Source organism: Abramis brama (genome assembly GCF_963993115.1).
Source record: "Abramis brama genome assembly, chromosome: 1".
In the NCBI taxonomy this organism is placed as follows: Eukaryota; Metazoa; Chordata; class Actinopteri; order Cypriniformes; family Leuciscidae; genus Abramis; species Abramis brama.
In genome coordinates this window covers 19,920,880-19,940,502 of record NC_139963.1, presented here as the reverse complement: position 1 = coordinate 19,940,502, position 19,623 = coordinate 19,920,880, and the positions used below count along the sequence as shown (strand labels likewise).

At 37.5% G+C, this 19,623-nt stretch overlaps 1 protein-coding gene across 1 annotated transcript in view; it reads left to right on the top strand.

Annotated features, from left to right (window-relative positions):
- Nucleotides 1-19,623, top strand: part of tbc1d16 (TBC1 domain family, member 16) — a 29,831-nt gene that overhangs the window by 1,748 nt on the left and 8,460 nt on the right. Inside the window, exons 2-7 of the mRNA XM_084090541.1 lie at nt 6,391-6,597; nt 7,809-8,211; nt 13,948-14,136; nt 14,725-14,872; nt 15,645-15,809; nt 15,965-16,113. Coding sequence (XP_083946667.1) covers nt 6,423-6,597; nt 7,809-8,211; nt 13,948-14,136; nt 14,725-14,872; nt 15,645-15,809; nt 15,965-16,113 — 1,229 coding nt within the window. The 5' untranslated portion in view covers nt 6,391-6,422. The remainder of the gene's footprint in view (nt 1-6,390; nt 6,598-7,808; nt 8,212-13,947; nt 14,137-14,724; nt 14,873-15,644; nt 15,810-15,964; nt 16,114-19,623) is intronic.

Sequence of the window (19,623 nt, the reverse complement as noted above, 5' to 3'; positions counted from 1 at the left end):
TTTTTATTCAGTGGCGAAAACAAAACAAAATCTGAATTGCGAGATCTAAACGGGCAATTACGAGTTTATAACTTCCTGTTGCAAGAAATAAACTCACAATTGTGAGTCAGAAAAAAGTTCGAATTGTGAGATAAAAAGTCTCAATTACTTTTTTTATTATTATTTCTGTGGCGAAAACCAAAAAAATCTGAATTACAAAATGTTAACTCACAAGTCCGAGAAAAAAGTCAGAGTTGCGGGATGTAAACTGGCAATTACGAGTTTAAAACTTGCAGTTGCGAGATATAAACTGCTTATATATAAACTGAATATACAGTGAGGAAAATAAGTATTTGAACACCCTGCTATTTTGCAAGTTCTCCCACTTAGAAATCATGGAGGGGTCTGAAATTGTCATCGTAGGTGCATGTCCACTGTGAGAGACATAATCAAAAAAAAAAAAATCCAGAAATCACAATGTATGATTTTTTAACTATTTATTTGTATGATACAGCTGCAAATAAGTATTTGAACACCTGAGAAAATCAATGTTAATATTTGGTACAGTAGCCTTTGTTTGCAATTACAGAGGTCAAACGTTTCCTGTAGTTTTTCACCAGGTTTGCACACACTGCAGGAGGGATTTTGGCCCACTCCTCCACACAGATCTTCTCTAGATCAGTCAGGTTTCTGGGCTGTCGCTGAGAAACACGGAGTTTGAGCTCCCTCCAAAGATTCTCTATTGGGTTTAGGTCTGGAGACTGGCTAGGCCACGCCAGAACCTTGAGATGCTTCTTACAGAGCCACTGCTTGGTTATCCTGGCTGTGTGCTTCGGGTCATTGTCATGTTGGAAGACCCAGCCTCGACCCATCTTCAATGCTCTAACTGAGGGAAGGAGGTTGTTCCCCAAAATCTCGCAATACATGGCCCCGGTCATCCTCTCCTTAATACAGTGCAGTCGCCCTGTCCCATGTGCAGAAAAACACCCCCAAAGCATGATGCTACCACCCCCATGCTTCACAGTAGGGATGGTGTTCTTGGGATGGTACTCATCATTCTTCTTCCTCCAAACACGTTTAGTGGAATTATGACCAAAAAGTTATATTTTGGTCTCATCTGACCACATGACTTTCTCCCATGACTCCTCTGGATCATCCAAATGGTCATTGGCAAACTTGAGACGGGCCTTGACATGTGCTGGTTTAAGCAGGGGAACCTTCCATGCCATGCATGATTTCAAACCATGACGTCTTAGTGTATTACCAACAGTAACCTTGGAAACGGTGGTCCCAGCTCTTTTCAGGTCATTGACCTGCTCCTCTCGTGTAGTTCTGGGCTGATTTCTCACCTTTCTTAGGATCATTGAGACCCCACGAGGTGAGATCTTGCATGGAGCCCCAGTCCGAGGGAGATTGACAGTCATGTTTAGCTTCTTCCATTTTCTAATGATTGCTCCAACAGTGGATTTTTTTTCACCAAGCTGCTTGGCAATTTCCCCGTAGCCATTTCCAGCCTTGTGGAGGTGTACAATTTTGTCTCTAGTGTCTTTGGACAGCTCTTTGGTCTTGGCCATGTTAGTAGTTGGATTCTTACTGATTGTATGGGGTGGACAGGTGTCTTTATGCAGCTAACGACCTCAAACAGGTGCATCTAATTTAGGATAATAAATGGAGTGGAGGTGGACATTTTAAAGGCAGACTAACAGGTCTTTGAGGGTCAGAATTCTAGCTGATAGACAGGTGTTCAAATACTTATTTGCAGCTGTATCATACAAATAAATAGTTAAAAAATCATACATTGTGATTTCTGGATTTTTTTTTTTTTAGATTATGTCTCTCACAGTGGACATGCACCTACGATGACAATTTCAGACCCCTCCATGATTTCTAAGTGGGAGAACTTGCAAAATAGCAGGGTGTTCAAATACTTATTTTCCTCACTGTAGAATTGCAAGGTGTTAACGTGCAATAGCGAGATGTTAACTGAGACCAAAACTCTAAATTGTGAGAAAACAAGTCAAAACGGTGAGATAATTACCTTATCATTATTTTATTTTTTTTGTGGCGGAAACAAAAAATCTTAATTGCGAAATGTAAACGCAAAATCACTTATTGAGCACAAGGTATTTTTAATAAATCTCTCACAATTCTGACTTTTTTCTCTGAATTGTGAGAGATTTATTAAAAATAGCTTGTGCTCAATAAGTGTTATGTCATATCTTGCCTAGTGCAATCATTGAATCATTACAATGGTCATTCATCAGATTTTCATAAATCTTTGGAATAACATGAGGGAATTTTCCTTTTTGGGTGAGCTATGATTTCTTTAGGAATATTATTGTGCATTTCATTTGATCTGATTTGAAAGCAAGACACCAAATGAACTTCTGTGTAGATTCTGAAGTGCATTCCTGGTGACTCTGTTGTATGGAGCTTGAGATTGCAGCAGTGCTGACAGCTCCGAAGAGAAACAACTGCTTCTACTAGTGGCACTCTCTTCTTAGTACACTCATGATACTAGTGCACAATCCCTTTCTCCTGATTTGGCCTGCATGTCTGGTAGTCCAGTGCCATGATGTGGCATGTTTATTCACTGTCGTGTGAGTCGTGTTTGCACTGTAATTATAGCCATATGATATGCGGCCATGAATCCACCTGAATAGTTCCTGTAAAAATACAGGATAATTGAACTCAAGTCTTAAGCTTTCTGGACAAACTTGTTCTTTTCCTTAATTTCCCAGAAATTGCCTTATGGTGTGTTCACACTAGTTCGGTTCTCTTGGTTCACTTAGGTATAAAATTATACATTTAGTCCTGGTTCGCATGGAAAAAAGCATGCACACTGTACTTTTTAACACCGAACCTAAAGGTACAAAACAAAATAAATAAGATTAAGGTCACAACCTGATTTAATGACGGATATTTGAGATGGAACATCCAAAACAATGCTGTGTGCTGGGCTAAATGTGCTTGTTGAATGCATGTACATATGGTATTTTTACCAGCTGAGAACTCACAAAAAGCTTGTGAAATGTGTAAAGATCTGCTGCAAGGAAGAGGCGGTTCTGTGCCAAAATGTAATGGGCAACTATGACGAGAAGAACCAGGTGTGCTTGAGCAGTGTGTCCGGTCCAGTTTTTGGTTTGTTTAGATGTCTATGGGCCTGTCCAAATACCCACACTTGCGGTCTTGGCACTTGACCATTTGTCTATTTAGCTACATGACATATTTCCATATTTCCCATGACATATTTGGCCTGCGTTCAAGTGGGCATGAAGACCGCAAGTGTGTAGAACTTTTGATCATCCGATGGGACTATGAACATTTTGGCCGATACCGATAACCGATAATTCTTTATATTTGAAAGCCGATAATCAATATATTGGTCGATAAATCTAAATCCATTTTTTTATATAATTTTTGAGAGCCTGATTACAAAAACAAGAGTCTCATCATTAAAAGCCATGTCCCAAGCACACAATTATAATGTTCTCATTATAATCGAATGTAGTCTTTATATGACGGACTTGCGCTGCACATGTTGCACTGTATTTTCCTTTTGGAAGTGATTTCAATCATATTTCAAGCAACCAAATCCATCATGGCGAACAGTGTGCATCTGAAGTGTCTCAGCTGAAGGGAATAATCCATTATTTATCTGCTTTAATATATCAGCCAAATTTTCTTCTTGGGCCGATAACATTAAAAATGAACGTTACGACCGATACTGATATGGTGTCCGATATATCGTGCATCCCTAGATGGGACACACTTATAGTGTTGTAAAAATGCAAGTGTTTATTTTGATTTTCAATACTTTGCATCAAACTGAATGTCTGGTCAGTAAGTCTCTATGTAACAAGAGGACACAATTTAGTAATTGTGGTGCTTCTAATTAATTGATAAAAAAGCAGTTGCAAAAGTTGTACAAAATATTCATCTTTGCACCAATAAAATGTGCAAAGCTTTATGTTTTGATATCAAATTATATGTAATACCGAATTAATTTAACTTGCAGTCGAATGTTTTTCTCAACGTCTTGCCATTACAAGGCATGTGAGATCCTGAACATGATGCATGATGGGATGCGCTCAGAGGCGGTATTCGAGATAGTGTGAATTGAGGGCACTGAGCTTTAGCGTTTTTAAGACCTGGGACAGTCTTGCACACTTACTTCCTGTTGCGTCTATGCGCTCTCAAGTGTGGGTATTTGGACAAGCCCTTTGGTTGCATTCATATTTCAGTTGACCCGCACCAATGTATATTGGGATATTTAATTTAATTAATCAATCAACAATACTATTGATCAGCATTACCAAACGTGGACATTTTCCACTAGAAACAAGCATTGATGTATTATTTTAATTTAATACTGTGAAGCTGCTTTGATACAATCTGTATTGTGAAAAGCGCTATATAAATAAACTTGACTTGACTTGACTCAATGTTCAGTTGAAATGTGAAAATTTGGGTCTCGGCCCTCTTCCAAACGAGCTCTGGTACGATTTGACTGAAATATGAACGCAGCGACATGGAGCAAAGAAACTTGTCCAAAGGCACACTTGTTTGGTGCGCACCAAGGTTCGAATGGCACTCACACTCATTGAAATGAACCACACTAACAAAGCAATCGCACTAGAGTTTGTTTTAATCGAACCAAACCTGCCAAGTGTGTTGGCAAATTTGTTATTTCGCTTTATCAAGGTTTGAGTTTCTCTCAGGAAGTGTTCTCTGGAGTTTTCAATGGTTGCGTAATGAGTCTCTTCAGCCTATTTTATGGTTCACAATAATTTGCAAAGTTTCTCACCATTAGAAACTATTGTAGCTAGATGAGATTTTAGTTTTTCATATACTTTGGTTTTGTGGCAGGAAGTTGACCTCTAATCAGCACAACTGAGCATTGCCTTTCCGGTAGAGGAAGAGCTGACAGGAAAAAAATGAGATCACAAGACAGAAGAGGAAGATCGAGAAAGTCACAAGTGATGGATGACTCTGAATGTTGCATAATTTGTTTTTGAGCAGGTTTTTTTTTTTTTTTTTTTCAGTTAAAAATATGAATGTATGTTTTAGATGCTTTGAAAGTTTGAATCAAATTTTTAATCGCCTTTTAGTGTTTTTGCAGTGCACTTAAACAGTCCTACGGCAGTACAGATACAATTTTTAAAGTATTTTTACATTTGTGAATAGTGGGTGCTAAGATGTTATTAGTTTTTAGTGCATTGCCATAGGGTTGCTAGATTGTTGCTTACTGACCCAAGTAGTTCTGATCGCTTTTTTGAGGAATTAAAAAAATATTTGAGGAACCATGCATGTCTGTAGCACAAACAGAAGCAGGATTTGGGTTTTTTTTTTGTTTTTTTTACATGTGCAGTAGTGGTAGCTCAAATTATTCAATATAGTCTCTCAGTCTCAGTTAACATGGTCATAAAAATGTATAGTTATGCAAGAATTGGCAGTAGTGTCTAAAGTTTAGGTGAGGCATAGCATTTGGATTTTGAACATTATTAAGACTCTGGCAGTGTCTGGTAAAAAAAAAAAGAAAAGGATAATCAAGTGTTTTATAAAGGTTGTTTTTTCTAATAACATTTGGTAACTTACGCTTCCGTCTGTTGAACAGATAACATGCATGGCTGTAGCTTTGGGTTCCTCCTGTGAGTTGGCACATTTGTGTGTCTGTTTGTTTTAAGGTGTGTCTATGTGTGACTTAGTCTCAACTAACCATGCAGTTTCAAGAAGGTGACATTATTCGTATATTGTTATGATAAGGTCATTAGTATCTTATGGTCTCAAATAATTCAGTACCTACCTAAATTATTCAAAAATTGTTCATGTCGCCTCTGCAGTGCTTGAGTGTTTTTGGTGGTTGCCAAAGTGTTGCTACGTGGTTGTTTTGAGTGTTTAGCACATTGCTATCGCTAAATCCGAAATTCTTCGCTACTATATAGTATGCGAAAAACTATATGTCAAAAGAGTAGTATTACATGTTTCAACAATTCCGAATTCACAGTACTCATAAAAGAGTAGGCAAAAAGTCCCAGGATGACCTACTGTTTCCGGCAAGATTTTGAAGTGTGCATACGATGGACGCTTTACTATCCCGTGAGTGCAGTGACACAACTGACGCTAGTAGATCACGTGACAGTACAACATGGTGGTTGTTGTACGTACGAATTTCATTCATACTACCCATATTAAAACTATATAGAACGCACTTTTTTAAAGGTCTTGCAGTATATTCCCATTCAAAATCAAATGTAGTACAAACTCTTCTATGGTGTTCAAAAGTTACCACCCTCAAGTCTCTATGATATTCTGCTTTCTAAATCGCTTTCATTTTATTGTTCAGCAAGTGAAAAAGTCTGATTGCTTGGAAAATGAACATGCTTGGTTCTCCTTTTGTTGCTCTGTCAGAGGATGGGAGCAGTGAGCGCTCACTGGAGGAGATGTCATTCGGTCGACTCCTGCGACGTGCATCATCCAAAGCCTCGGACCTTTTGACGTTTAACGTGGGCATGGGGGGATCACGGACTGTGCTGGATGGAGAGATCATCTTCTCCAAGAACAATGTGTGTGTGCACCCGGCCGAGCCCCTGCCTGGACTGCCTGAACATCACCCAGGTACCACACACACACACACACACACACACGTAATCTACAGTACACCTGTTTATAAATAATGGTCATATGATCAGTAATGTTTTGCCATCGTATGCCATAATCTTCAGCAAAAGTGTCTTTATGAATTCATTTATAATGAGTTACATTATAGCTGTAAAACATCAGCTTTTTGCAGATATTGTTGAGCCGTGTTTAGATGCAGTATTGTTTAAAAGTTTGGGTCGGTAAGATTTTTTAAAATGTTTTTGAAAGAAGTCTCTCATGCTCACCAAGGCTGCATTTATTTGATCAGACTTACAGTAAAAACTTTAACATTGTGAAAATATTATTACCATTTAAAATAACTGCTTTCTATTCTAATGTATTTTAAACTGTAATTTATTCCTGTGATCAAAGCTGAATTTTCAGCATCATTACTCCTGTCTTCAGTGTCACATGATCCTTCAGAAATCATAATAATATGCTGATTTGGTGCTCAAGAAACATTTCTGATTATTATCAATGTTGAAAACAGTTTTGCTGCTTAATATTTATTGTGGAAACCGGAATACTTTTTTTTTCAGGATTCTTTGATGAATAGTAAGTTCAAAAGAACAGCGTTGGTTTGAAACAGAAATCTTTTGTAACACTGTAAATACTTTTTCTGTCACTTTTGATAAATTTAATGTGTCCTTGCTGAGTAAAAGTAGGCTATTCATAAATAAACAGGAGTGTAAAATTACAGAACCAATTTTGCTTTTCACTGTTAATTGTCACTAATTGTGTCTAATTTAGAAATGTGTTTACAGTATTAATCTAGATAGAATGTAATCTTTTAAATAAAAAAGATATATTTTTGAAAACATGATACATTTGTGAATGTATTTTTGATATCTTTTTGTGTAAGAAAAAAATACATTTTTTCACAGTTACAGATTTCTCTTGTTATTTTGCACTAGACCTATAGATTCAGTCTTTTTTTGCAATTGTATTAATATTTTATTTTTTATATATGAATCTGTAAAAGTGACGCAGTGTTGTTCTGCTTGTGGATGTCTAGTTAACAAGTAGCCTTACTACAACATGCCTCAGATAAAACTCTTTCAGAGATCTGATGCCTCTAATAATCCCAGCGTACCGTGACCCGGCAAGTTGCGTGAAGTCGGCCAATCAGCTTAGAGCCTGCCAGATTGAGGATTTTTCCTTCTTCTTCTGACTGTGTCCTCTTTCAGGTTACCTGTGTGTGCACCTGGAGAAAGACGAGACCCTCGGCTCCACCCTCATCCTCACCTGGGTGCCCAACTCTCGCATCCAGCGGCAGGACGAGGAGGCGCTCCGTTACATCACGCCCGAAAGCTCACCCGTCCGTCGCAACCCCCGACGCCGAGCCCACCGGAGCCACTCTCGCCCGCCGCCCGCCCCTGAGGAAGAGGAGGACGAAGAGCCGCCTTTACAGAACCAGCAGCTTTTGGAAGAGGGCGATGAAGGCTCCTGCGAGCTCTCTGCGGACGAGGTGAGCCGCGACAGCACCCTCGGCTCGGACTCGGACACCTTCTCCTCGCCCTTCTGCCTGTCTCCGGTCAGCGAGGCTCTGGGTGAGAGCAGCAGCTCTGTGTTCCTGGATAATGAGAGCAGGTGAGAAAACATATGCATGCAGAAATAGACAGAACTGATGATAAAGGGTCTGCATTTGTGCTACACAGGGTCATTTCAAGGCTGTAAACGTCATAGATATGGTCATTTGATTTGATTTGATGCTCTTGATGCTGCTCTTTGTTGATGTTAGGATGGAAAAATGTTTTAAAAGTAAAAATTTTAGGCTGGTTTGCTTTGGCGGTCTAACAGCGCTCGTCAATGTCAAAATGATTGAGGCAGCCAATTAATGCATCTGCAATGGCCATCTCAGTCCCAAAACCCTGAACCATATAGAAACTGAGTATGGAGGAATGGTCTCTGATCTCTTGTCAGGTGTTCTCCAAACTCATCAGGCATTATAGGAGAAGACTCAGAGCTGTTATCTTGGAAAAAAGAGGTTGCAAAAAGTATTTAATAAATAATTGTTCCCAATGTGTTTTGAAGAAAAATATTTATTTCATAATGTAATTTTTTTTCCCCCACTTTCAATTCTTTTACTTCAATGAAAGGTTAGATGTTTGCAAATTGTTCTTTATAAAATATCAAAAGGATAAACAATGCAGATTTATTTTTTATAGCCATCTTTGATCAAATTTACCAAGGGGGCAAATAATTCTGACCAGCACTGTGTGTATATATATATAATATATATATATATATGTGTGTGTATATATATATGTGTGTGTGTATATATATATATATATATGTATGTATATATGTATATATATATGTATATAAAACCATTATAATTTGGCAGAAACTGCTATTTGAATTTCTGTCCTGGTGCCTGATAACTTATTTATTATTACGATTATTTATTTGTGATCTTAAATTATAATATATTTTTATCATCTTACCAGACCATGTAACATTTTGAGCTGAAATTGCGTGTGAGGTGTTGAATTGCACCAGGTGTGTTCAGTGGATGTTAGATGTTAGCATGCGTCTGTCATGCTGCTGCAGATCTGTGTGTAGTAAGAGGAGCTGCTCAGAGCTTATTCATAATTCATAGATCTGCTCGGCTTGACTTATTACATTTTTCAGTACAGCATCATGTGTTTCTGCTCTGAACCTCTACAGCATCCCGTGATCACGGTCCTTCTCCCATAAGTGTTACCACAGATTTAATGATATACCGCTTTTGTTGTCAACAGTTTTTGTAATGGAATACCAGCATGATTACTGATTAGTGTATACGGCATGCCATTTTTTAAAAAGTATGTGGAATGACACGTTATGCAGCAAGAAGTGTTTTAAGACATAGAATATTTATATTTGCTAACCCAGAAGTAAATAATATATATTTTATTTATTTATTTTTACATTTTATGTTATATATGTGTGTGTATATATATATATATATATATATATATATATATATATATATATATATATATATATATATATATATATATATGTATAACATAAAAAAATGTATAAATAAATAAAATAAGCATAGCTATTTCAATAAAATATAATAAAGTTTGCAGGGAAATCCTGCTTACTGTTTTTCACCGTAAATAATAAGATAATTCTTTCTTTGCACTTTTTAAAAATGTTATATTTAAATGTTATTCTCTGAATATAATACACTCTGAATATTCGACTTGTAATGCTCCACTGTGACCACATGGAGGGGACATTACAGGGCGATATGCATGAGAGAGAGCGTTTCAGAAGTGCAGGCTGGCAGGGAGAGATCTCAGTCTGTGATCGTCCACAGATTCCCTCCCCCTGCTGCTTCATCTAACATTCCCTCTTTCACTATGATTTCCTCCCTTTGTTATTTGGCCTGAGCTGCGGGGGTGAGGCCGGGACATGAGCTGCCCATCGGATCATAAATATCAGTGGTTTGTGTTTGACTTGAGACTGTGATGGACTGCTTCATTCCTCTCTGTTCTTCTGGGTGGAGAACGTTCTCTTTGGCCTGGTTTTTTTTTTGCCGTTCATTTTCTGGCTTCCACTTCCTCTTTGGATCCTTAATGTTTATATTTGCCTGTTTCTGGCTTCTCTTTTAATCTGCCTGTATAGTGTTCTTCCTCCTCCTCTTTCTCACTGTTACTAGCGAGTTTCATACTAGATGTTTTGTTTCCCTCCTTCTCTGTTGTTTTTCTTTTTCTCCCATGTCATGGTTTGGCTCGCTCAGTATAGGATTTAAGGAATAAAGAAATCATGAATGAATCTTTGAGATCTGTTCCGTATTTGTAGCGTTTCCAGTGTGTACTTTGTAGCGTTTTCCACCCTGTCTCAGATTTTTAGATAACACAGGCTGTTTTTCAATATGTAAATGACCTCTGTTATGATTGGCTAGCCTCTTATTATGTGAAGTTAGAATCCACACTGAGTTGCTGAATGCTGATTTTCATTGTAATCACGGGTGGTCGTGTGTAAATGTCCTCATGGGTCTGTCAATACTATGGTAACTTCTAAATGACCTGCTTTATTTATATCTTTTTACAATATTTCTGTGTCTACTTAGTACATCAAACTCTTTCATTTCGTTAGAGCAAGAAAACCCCAGGTTTGAGAGACAGAAAAGCTGGAAGTGAAATCGGTAAAAAAAGGTATAAAAACTCTAGATCCTGTGCTCACTTGCAGACTTTGAGGTGATGTTTTGCTGAAGATGATGTAATTGTAATGTGTTAACAGTGTTGGACCGCTCTGGCTCTGGGGGAATTTGTTTCAGTATGATGTAATAAACCACCCCTGAGGGGTAGTGCCTGTCCCAGTGGGAGTTCAGTCCCTGGAAAAACTTCCCTGAACTCGCACTGGTACAGATTCACAGATTCACAGTTACCGGTTACGGTTATTACAAAGATGGATGGATAGTTGGTTGGATCTCTAACCTAAATTTATCATTTTCCTCCTATTCCTAACAATCCATCCATCTATCCAACTAACTAAATAATCAACCAACTAACTTCTATCAATCAAGTAGGTTAGTTCAGTTTAGTTACCTTAATTTCTCATGTCTCTCCTGTTCCTAACTAACACCTGGATACCCATCTAACTAACCAATCAATAAGCTAATTTATATCTACAAATGTAGTTAGTTTGGTTTAGTTACCTTATTTTCTCCTGTTTATCCCTTTACTCACTAAGATTCATGTGGCTATCCATCCAACTAATCAATCAACCAACTAACTTCCATATAGTTGGTTAGTTTGGTTTAGTTAGGTTACCTTATTTTCTCATTTTTTTCTCTCTCTCCCAAACCAACATTTATGGGCATATCATCAATCTATCCAACTAACTAACCAGTCAACTCACTTCTATCTTTCCATAGTTAAAGCTCAGTTTAGTTACCTTATTTTCTTATGTTTCTCCTGATCTTAATTACTATTGATGTGGTTATCTATCTATCCAACTATCTAACCATTCAACCAACTAGCTCCTATCTGTTCATCTAGTTGGTTAGTTTAGTTTAATTACCTTATTTTTTTCTGTTGCATACTCATATTTATATGGTATACATTAGAGCTGTATGATTCTGGATAATCTGAGAATCACAATTTTTTTTAATTTCAAATGGAGATCATGATTCTCCCTTGATTCTGAAGACAACTAGTCCTAAATAAAATGACAAAATATTAATTGCTGCATTCCATTTTAAAATGTTTAATTAATCAGAATGATTTTTTTTCATTCATTACTGGATGAATCAGCGTTTTTGAACGAATCTTTTGAATGAATGATTCAATAATTCACCCATAAATACTTTGCTTGTTTCATTACTGAATCAATCACTGTTTTTGAGCGAATCTCGAATGATTTGAACTGATTCAATGACAAATACATTTTTAACAGTCTCTTGTCGCCACCTACTGGTGTAACGATGTAATCGATAATTGAATTCTCCGGTATGATTTTGTCAAAGCTTTAATAGACACAAGCAAATCGTTGTCATTTAGGAATAAGATCACATGGGTGTTTGAATTCGAGAACGCAATCTTTTTACGTTTAATTGTGCAGCTCTAGTATACATTAATCTATCCTCCTAACTAACTAGTCAACCAACCAGCTAACTTCCACTTGTGCATCTAGTTGGTTAGTTCAGTTTAGTCATCTTTCTCCTGTTTCTCATGTTCCAACACCTCTGAGGCTATCCATCCATCTATTCAACCAACTAACTAATCAATCAACCAACTAACTTCTATCATCTAGTTAGTTAGTTCAGTTTAGTTACCTAGTTTTTTATTTTATTTTTCCTTAGTACCATCCATTTAGGTATACATCCATCTGTCCTTCTAACTATTCAATCAATCAACCAACTAACTTCTACCTGTCCATGTAGTTGGTTAGTTCAGTTTATCCACCTTGTTTTCTCCTGTCTGTAAAGCCACTGATGCTCACAGAGTAGAAAACAAGGGTCTGTAAAGAACATGAGATGTAACTTTGCACCGTGTGCTCTCTGTCACGGCCTCAGCCCGCCATATGGCCTTGTGTGTGTGATCCTGCTGTAGTGTGGACTCTGAAAGACCTCTCAAATACCACATGACCCATAAACCTTCGGCTCCCAGAGTGGATCAGTGACAGGGGACGTGTCTGGAGGTGCGTTTGGACTGTTAGACGTGCTCTGTTAGAGAAAAAGACGAGCGTGAGAGAGATGCAGAGGTCCCACGGTTCAGGTTACAGCTCTGGCTACAGCAAGAGGTCGAGAGACAGTTACAGAGAGACTCGCACAACGAGAGAGAGAAAAGGGCTGTCAGGGGAAATTGGCTGCCAGGCTGCTTGATTTGTGTCTCTGCTTGGCTCCTGCCAGCACAATAACCTCCCAGCATTCCTCTCATTCCTCTTCACTTCCAGTGTCCTCACACACACACACGCTCACGCGCGCGATTCCATACCTACAGCTGTCGCTGAATTTCACACTGAAAACTCAACGGCAGAACGGATGAATTGGTTCGCAGATTTACAATAGAGAGAGCAGCTGAATGAAGCTGTCATGTGGAGCTCATCGAAAAGGTTTTAGATAGTTAACGTTTAATTAACTTGATAGAAAATGGTAATCAAACAAAAATAGCTGATTAAAATGTTGTTATACATATATATACTGTATATTCTATGACTAAAATACACACACATACCGTATATATATTTTATTCTTTTAGTCTCAACATGATGGCAACATGAAATTATAAATAATCATATTAAACTTATCACTTAATTAATCAGTCTTATTGTGCATTATTCCGTGTTATTCCAAAGGAAAAAGCATTTGTCTTTCATCAAAATGTAGATATTTCACATCTGAAATGACTTTGTTTGGTATCACCTGCACATCTGTGGGTCATAATTTGATGTCTATGTTAAACATAGCCAAATAGCCATTTAGATTTTGTCTTAGCAAATTGTCAGTCAAGTCGAACTCGATTCTTGCATAATACTATAATGCATTTTCACAATCCAGTCAATTCCCAATGGAACCTTTTTTTTTTTTCTTTTTTTTTTCAGGAATGCAATGAGTTAAATGGGTTGCTAGTGGCATTTTTTTTTTTTCTGCGGCGCAATGGACACCTAATGTAATTGCAAAAATAATGAGATAATTGCTCCTTCCACCCTTCTTCCTCTTAATTTCACTTTATTTATATAGTGCTTTTTACAATATACATTGTTCCAAAATGAATAGGAATTAATAGAAATGAAGTGCTCAGGTAGTTTAACAATTAGTATTTATCACCATTCTCCTTTTTATTATATTAATATTAACAGAGATTATAACACCATTATTTCCAGGGAGTGCGATGAACCCATGGCTCACTCGGCAAGCTCCGCCTCAAGCCTGGACAGCCACGCCCCCTCCGACTGCAGCCAATCACAGGGCGTTCGGTGGGAGGAGCAGCAGAAGGTCATGGCGTTAGAGCACCTGTGTGGGGTGTTCAGAGTTGACCTGGGTCACATGAGGTCACTGCGTCTCTTCTTCAGGTCAGACGAGATCCTGCCAGCGTCCAGAATTGATTTTTATTAATTTTTTATTAATAATTAATTGTACTTTCTAAAATGTATATCACTGAATGTAGTAGTCTCTAGCTTTTTTATTGTTATATTTTCGACTCTTGTGTTAAATCTTTTTCATAAGGCTCTGTCTGTATTATGAAACGCCTCATATATTTAATTCCCCTCCTTGTATTATATTACTGTTCTCATTTTAGGGAATTTAGTTAGCTATTGCTGCAAGGTGTACATCATTATTCCTTAACCTCAGGCTGATTTTGTTCAAGGTATTAAACTATTTCTGAGGTGTGAATAAAAATCTAATGTTTCTGTGGTTTATGGAAAATATGCATTAATAGTCCTTTTATGAAAAGGAAATTCAATATAACAAATATTATTACCAACTAAAAATCATAAAAGAAATCATCATAAAGGTACTCACAGGAACAGCACATCCTGGTCCTTTAGTGAACTGGTATCACTGTTAATTTTTCCCTTGATCTCCTGGAGTCTTATGTCCAGACCAGCCTTATGAGAGTGCTTGTTTTTCATGTGTGTGTGTGTGTGTGTGTGTTTCAGCGATGAGGCCTGCACCTGTGGGCAGCTGGTCATCGCCAGCAGAGAGAGCCAGTATAAGATCCTTCACTTCCACCACACGGGGCTGGATAAACTGGCCGAGGTGTTCCAGCAGTGGAAATGCTGCAGGGAGACACAGCTCAAAGACCAGGTCTGAACACACACGCATTATCAGGTTTAAACATCACGTGACTCTCATTTACAGTGCACTAACATTCAACAGTTTGGGGTTGGTTGGTTTTTCTCTATCCTCATCAATGCAGTAAAAAAATACAGTAAAAGCAGTAATATTGTGAAATAATATTACTATTTAAAATAAGTGTTTTCTATATGAACATATTTTAAATATGATCAAAAAATCTACTGTAGTGTTTCTTGGCAGTTATTGGTTTAAATTAAAATAGTTGAATAAGTTATCGTTAAATTAATTGTTAAATTAAATAAATTAAATAAAAATTAAATAGTTAAATTAATCAATTAAGAAGTGGAGAAAAACAAAACCCATTCATATATGGCCAAACACATTTAATTTCTATAATGTGCCGAGAAATTATTTATTTTTGAATCAATTTGTTATTGGTTTTATAGGTCAGTGTTCGATTGTATCATAAATATCAGGATCACTATATTATTCATTAATAATGTATTCATAATTAATATTAATAATTAAATAATAACAATATTTGCATATTACATATTTACATATTATTAAGCCTGTCTTTTCGCTGGTGGAGAAACTATTGTTTTCAATAAAGTGAATAAGACTATAGGGACATTTATTCAGAAGGTTAATGGGCTTCATTTTGAATTCATGTTGTCTTAAATGTAACACGTTTAGTTTGGAGTATGAACATAAGCGGATTAATTCTATACGCGTTATTGCTTATGCATTTTCTCTCTTGCTCTACCTCTTCCCGCTCCAGGTGTCGGATGAGAAGTCGTGCATGCACTTTTCTATCCGTAGACCCACGTTACCGTCTGCCGAGATGCACCCAGAGGAGCGCCTGTATCGGCGGCTGGACGTCAGCTCTTGGCTCCGGCATCTGAACAACAGTGGCCAGGTGGTGGAGGACTACAAGCTCAGGAAGGTCAGACTGACTGACAGCTGTCACTCAACATTACTTGTCTAAGTTGCTCTTTTCAGCTATGTTAAATTGGAATGGCATTATGGCTCTGATTGTAACAATGTTTGTGTGGATCATGTTTAGAGGTTCTGTTTGATTCTGATGGGCATTTCAATCAGGTGATCTTCTTCGGGGGTATCGATCCGTCCATCCGTGGCGAAGTGTGGCCCTTCCTGCTGCACTACTACAGCTACGACTCCTCCTCCGAGGAGCGTGAAGCCTGGAGACTGCAGAAGCGTGTGGAGTACCAGGAGATCCAGCAGAGGAGGTTAGTGGTTCTATATCTTCTATATAGAACCTTAAAGAGTTCTGTTTTCCACCAACACTGTTCCTGTGTCCGCCCTCGAACCGTTCCGTTGGTTCCGGACAGGAAAGATCGGTTCGACTCCGGCCCTAAATACTTGCTGGTCTCGAACGGAACTGTCTATGGCGTTGCACTTCATTGCTCTTTATAGTGAAATCTATAAATCTGTTCCTAAAATTAAGGCTCGCCAAGCGCCAAATGTGAGTAACATTTACCAGTAACATTTTTAACAATGCAATGTTGTGAGAACATGAACACGTTAACGACGCTTGGGACAGTTAACGAGGTCTCAAAGGTTTAAGCCTTGCTGATTTAAATATTTAAGTGCATTACTTGCAAGCTGTGCGGGAAGTTTTCTGTGTACAAACATCCAAAGCGCGCACCCAGAAAAGCCTCGTCTTGGACAGCGTGTGAATACTGAATTAAGCTCTATTTAACATTTGAACAGACATATTCATACAAAATTATGTCAAAAAATGCCCGTCTCTAGTAAACAGTTGAGAAAGAAAACACGTGTGTATCATTATATTAGAACCGTGCATTCGGTCTTAAAGCTACACTGTGTAATTTTTTAAGTTGATTTTTAGCAAAAAACACTTTGTTCTTTCAAAATGATATGTGCTCATTAATGTGTAATTACTTCTAGCAACTAATCAAGTATTCTCGTAAGCGTAGAATCTGCCATTTAGAATACATACGAGTGAGTCGCTCGAATGGCGGCAGCCATGTTGCGCCTCCATCTTGAAAATACATTAGCCAAAGAGGGACATACCTGGAAATTCAAGCTTTGCCTTTCGCGTTTTTACACTCAGTGGCACTGTGACGAATGCGAGGGTGAGATTACTCGCGACTGCCGGCAGATTTGAATTAATACGGCCACCGTAGGAGTTAAAACGCCCTCGGAATGGGAGGGGCTAGAAAGTAATATTCAGTTGGTAGTCGTAAACAATTTCACCGCTAGATGGGAGAAAATCCTACACAGTGTAGCTTTAAACTGACAACAGCCTAATAATCCTGCTGCCACCTGTGACATTAATGTTAATCAAACAACAAAGGAAAAAAAATATGACTCGCTGCTCTTGACTGAATAACTTTTGTAACTTTAGATTAATCTCTGTAAAACAGTGGAGACTATGCAGTGTTATTTTACATTTGATAACTTTATTAACTGTATGTATCTGAAAAGTGAATTTTCACTGGTATCTAAAATTTTGATGTCATAACTGTCTGTTTTTGCAAAAATAATTTCATTGCCGGGTGAAATACACTGTAAAAAATTAAACCGTGATTTTTACGGTAAAAAAACGGCAGCTGTGGTTGCCAGAACTTTACCGTCAAAAATACGGTAGCAACGTTATTGGTTTTACAGACTTAACTTAAAATTTACAGTAATAAACCGGAATTCATTATCTGATATAATGTGAATTTAACGTCCTATTGAAGTATTAATATCTGTTTTGTACCATTGTAATACACTGATAACCACCAATCACTTTGGTTTTTCACTGTAAATTATACGAGTTGTTCTTTTTCACTTTCAAAAACTGTAAATTTAACGGTATTTTACAGTAAAATTACATTAAATGTACCATTAGATCTATCACAGTTATTTACCGTATATAGTACGGAAACTTTCTGTTAACCACTTAACAGTTTTTCACTGTAGCATTTTTACAGTCTTTTACCGTTAAAATCACGATAATTTTTTTTGTGAACAGCAAAATAGAAGTGCCGCACTGCCTGCACAAACACCGGGACGTGCACTGTTTGATTTTAGACGGGTTATAGTCAGGTAAACAACACATAGTAGCATTACGTCACCGTTCATTCCTCAAGTCAGTGGAAACACACAGCCGGTTTGCAACAGGCTCCAAGTTTGCCTGGCCGAGAACAGGCTCTGGCTCAAGAACACAAACCATTGTGGTGTTATTTTAATTCTATTTTATGAATTAAGCAGCTTGTAAACACACTTAAAACCCATTCAATGCAATCATTAACCCATTATGCAATCATTCAAGACATTCCTCCTTATAATATAGAACCTTTTTGAACCCTAGGGCTCTATAAAGGGCCCAGTTGAACCTTTTTTCTAATAGTGCTGCTGATCTAGAAGCCAGATCTTTTTTTTGACTGAACTTTATGCTTTCCTAGCTTTCCCAACTTTTGTGGGAATGTGGAAAGACAGTGTTAATCTTTTTACTTTTTTGGTTTTGTTTGTTTTAGTCATATTCTCATGTATTTTACATCTGTTTTCCTTTAAAATGCATGTATTTTGCAGATAATTGTATCCAGTGCATTCAAATTATACATCTTATCAATATGTGTGTTTCCGGTTATTTTCCGTGTTCTACCAGTCGATCTTCAGGAACGTGCTTTTGTCAGAAATGTGCTCTAAATGTTGTTTTTGTTTTACAATTTTGATAAAAAGGTCCAAACCATTTATAATTTAAACATTTTTAAAATGATTTATAAACCTTTTGTTTATGAATAAATGAAGTATGTTGTTGTAGATTGTTTTTTACGGAGCCTTTAAAGGGATATGGTGAAAAAATATGTGCCTAAAAAATATATGAGACGGAAGGAAAAATGATATGTCAATGCTTTTGTGTTCTCTTGTTGGAGTTTGCCAGGGGAATGTAAAAGTTTTGTGAATGAACGCAAAAGCATGGAAGTATATTTTTTTCCTCCCATCTCATATTTTTTCTATCACCGTGTTCCATCAGGGTCTCTGTATGTTGTAGATGTGGTTGAATAAATCAATAAGCCTCCACTCCGCGTCGTGCCTAACAACGCCCCTTAGCTGTTCTAAATCCACTGTAAAACACAGCTTCAAGGGGCTTATTGCTTTTATAAAACGGTTACTCCATAAAAATATTAATTTTAATATTTATTTTATTCATAAAATAAACACCAGCAACAAAAAATATGTAAGGGATAATGTAGAGCGAGGCGGTTGTTATAGCAAATACAACCCCGACAGGCTGATCAGGACCCCGACGCGAAGCGGAGGCTATAACAACCGCCTCGCTCTACATTATCCCGCTTATTACATGGCTACCTACCAAATAAATCAATCATTTGACACAAAATATTGATTTAAAAAGGAGTTTATTGATTTAAAAAACGATTGTATTGCTTCCGCTAAAGAAAATAGTCCGTTCCGTCTCTACAGTTAGAATCCTGCATCCATAGCAACGCTCTGTTTTTCATGGCAACGGTGTGTTATCCTTAGCAGCGGTCTGTTATCAAGAAATAACAGACCGCATTCTACATTAGAATTCAACCAAGCCATGTAATAAAACGTTATAACACATTTATTCCTCCACCAAGCAATGTAGTTCCAAAGAGGTTGCTAAGCAACACATGCAGCAACAAAGAGTCACAAACGGCAGTCGCACAGTAATACTCTAATGTAATGCGGTCACAGGTGTGTGTTTGTTGAGTAATTTACAACGGCTTCGAACGTGGCTCAAC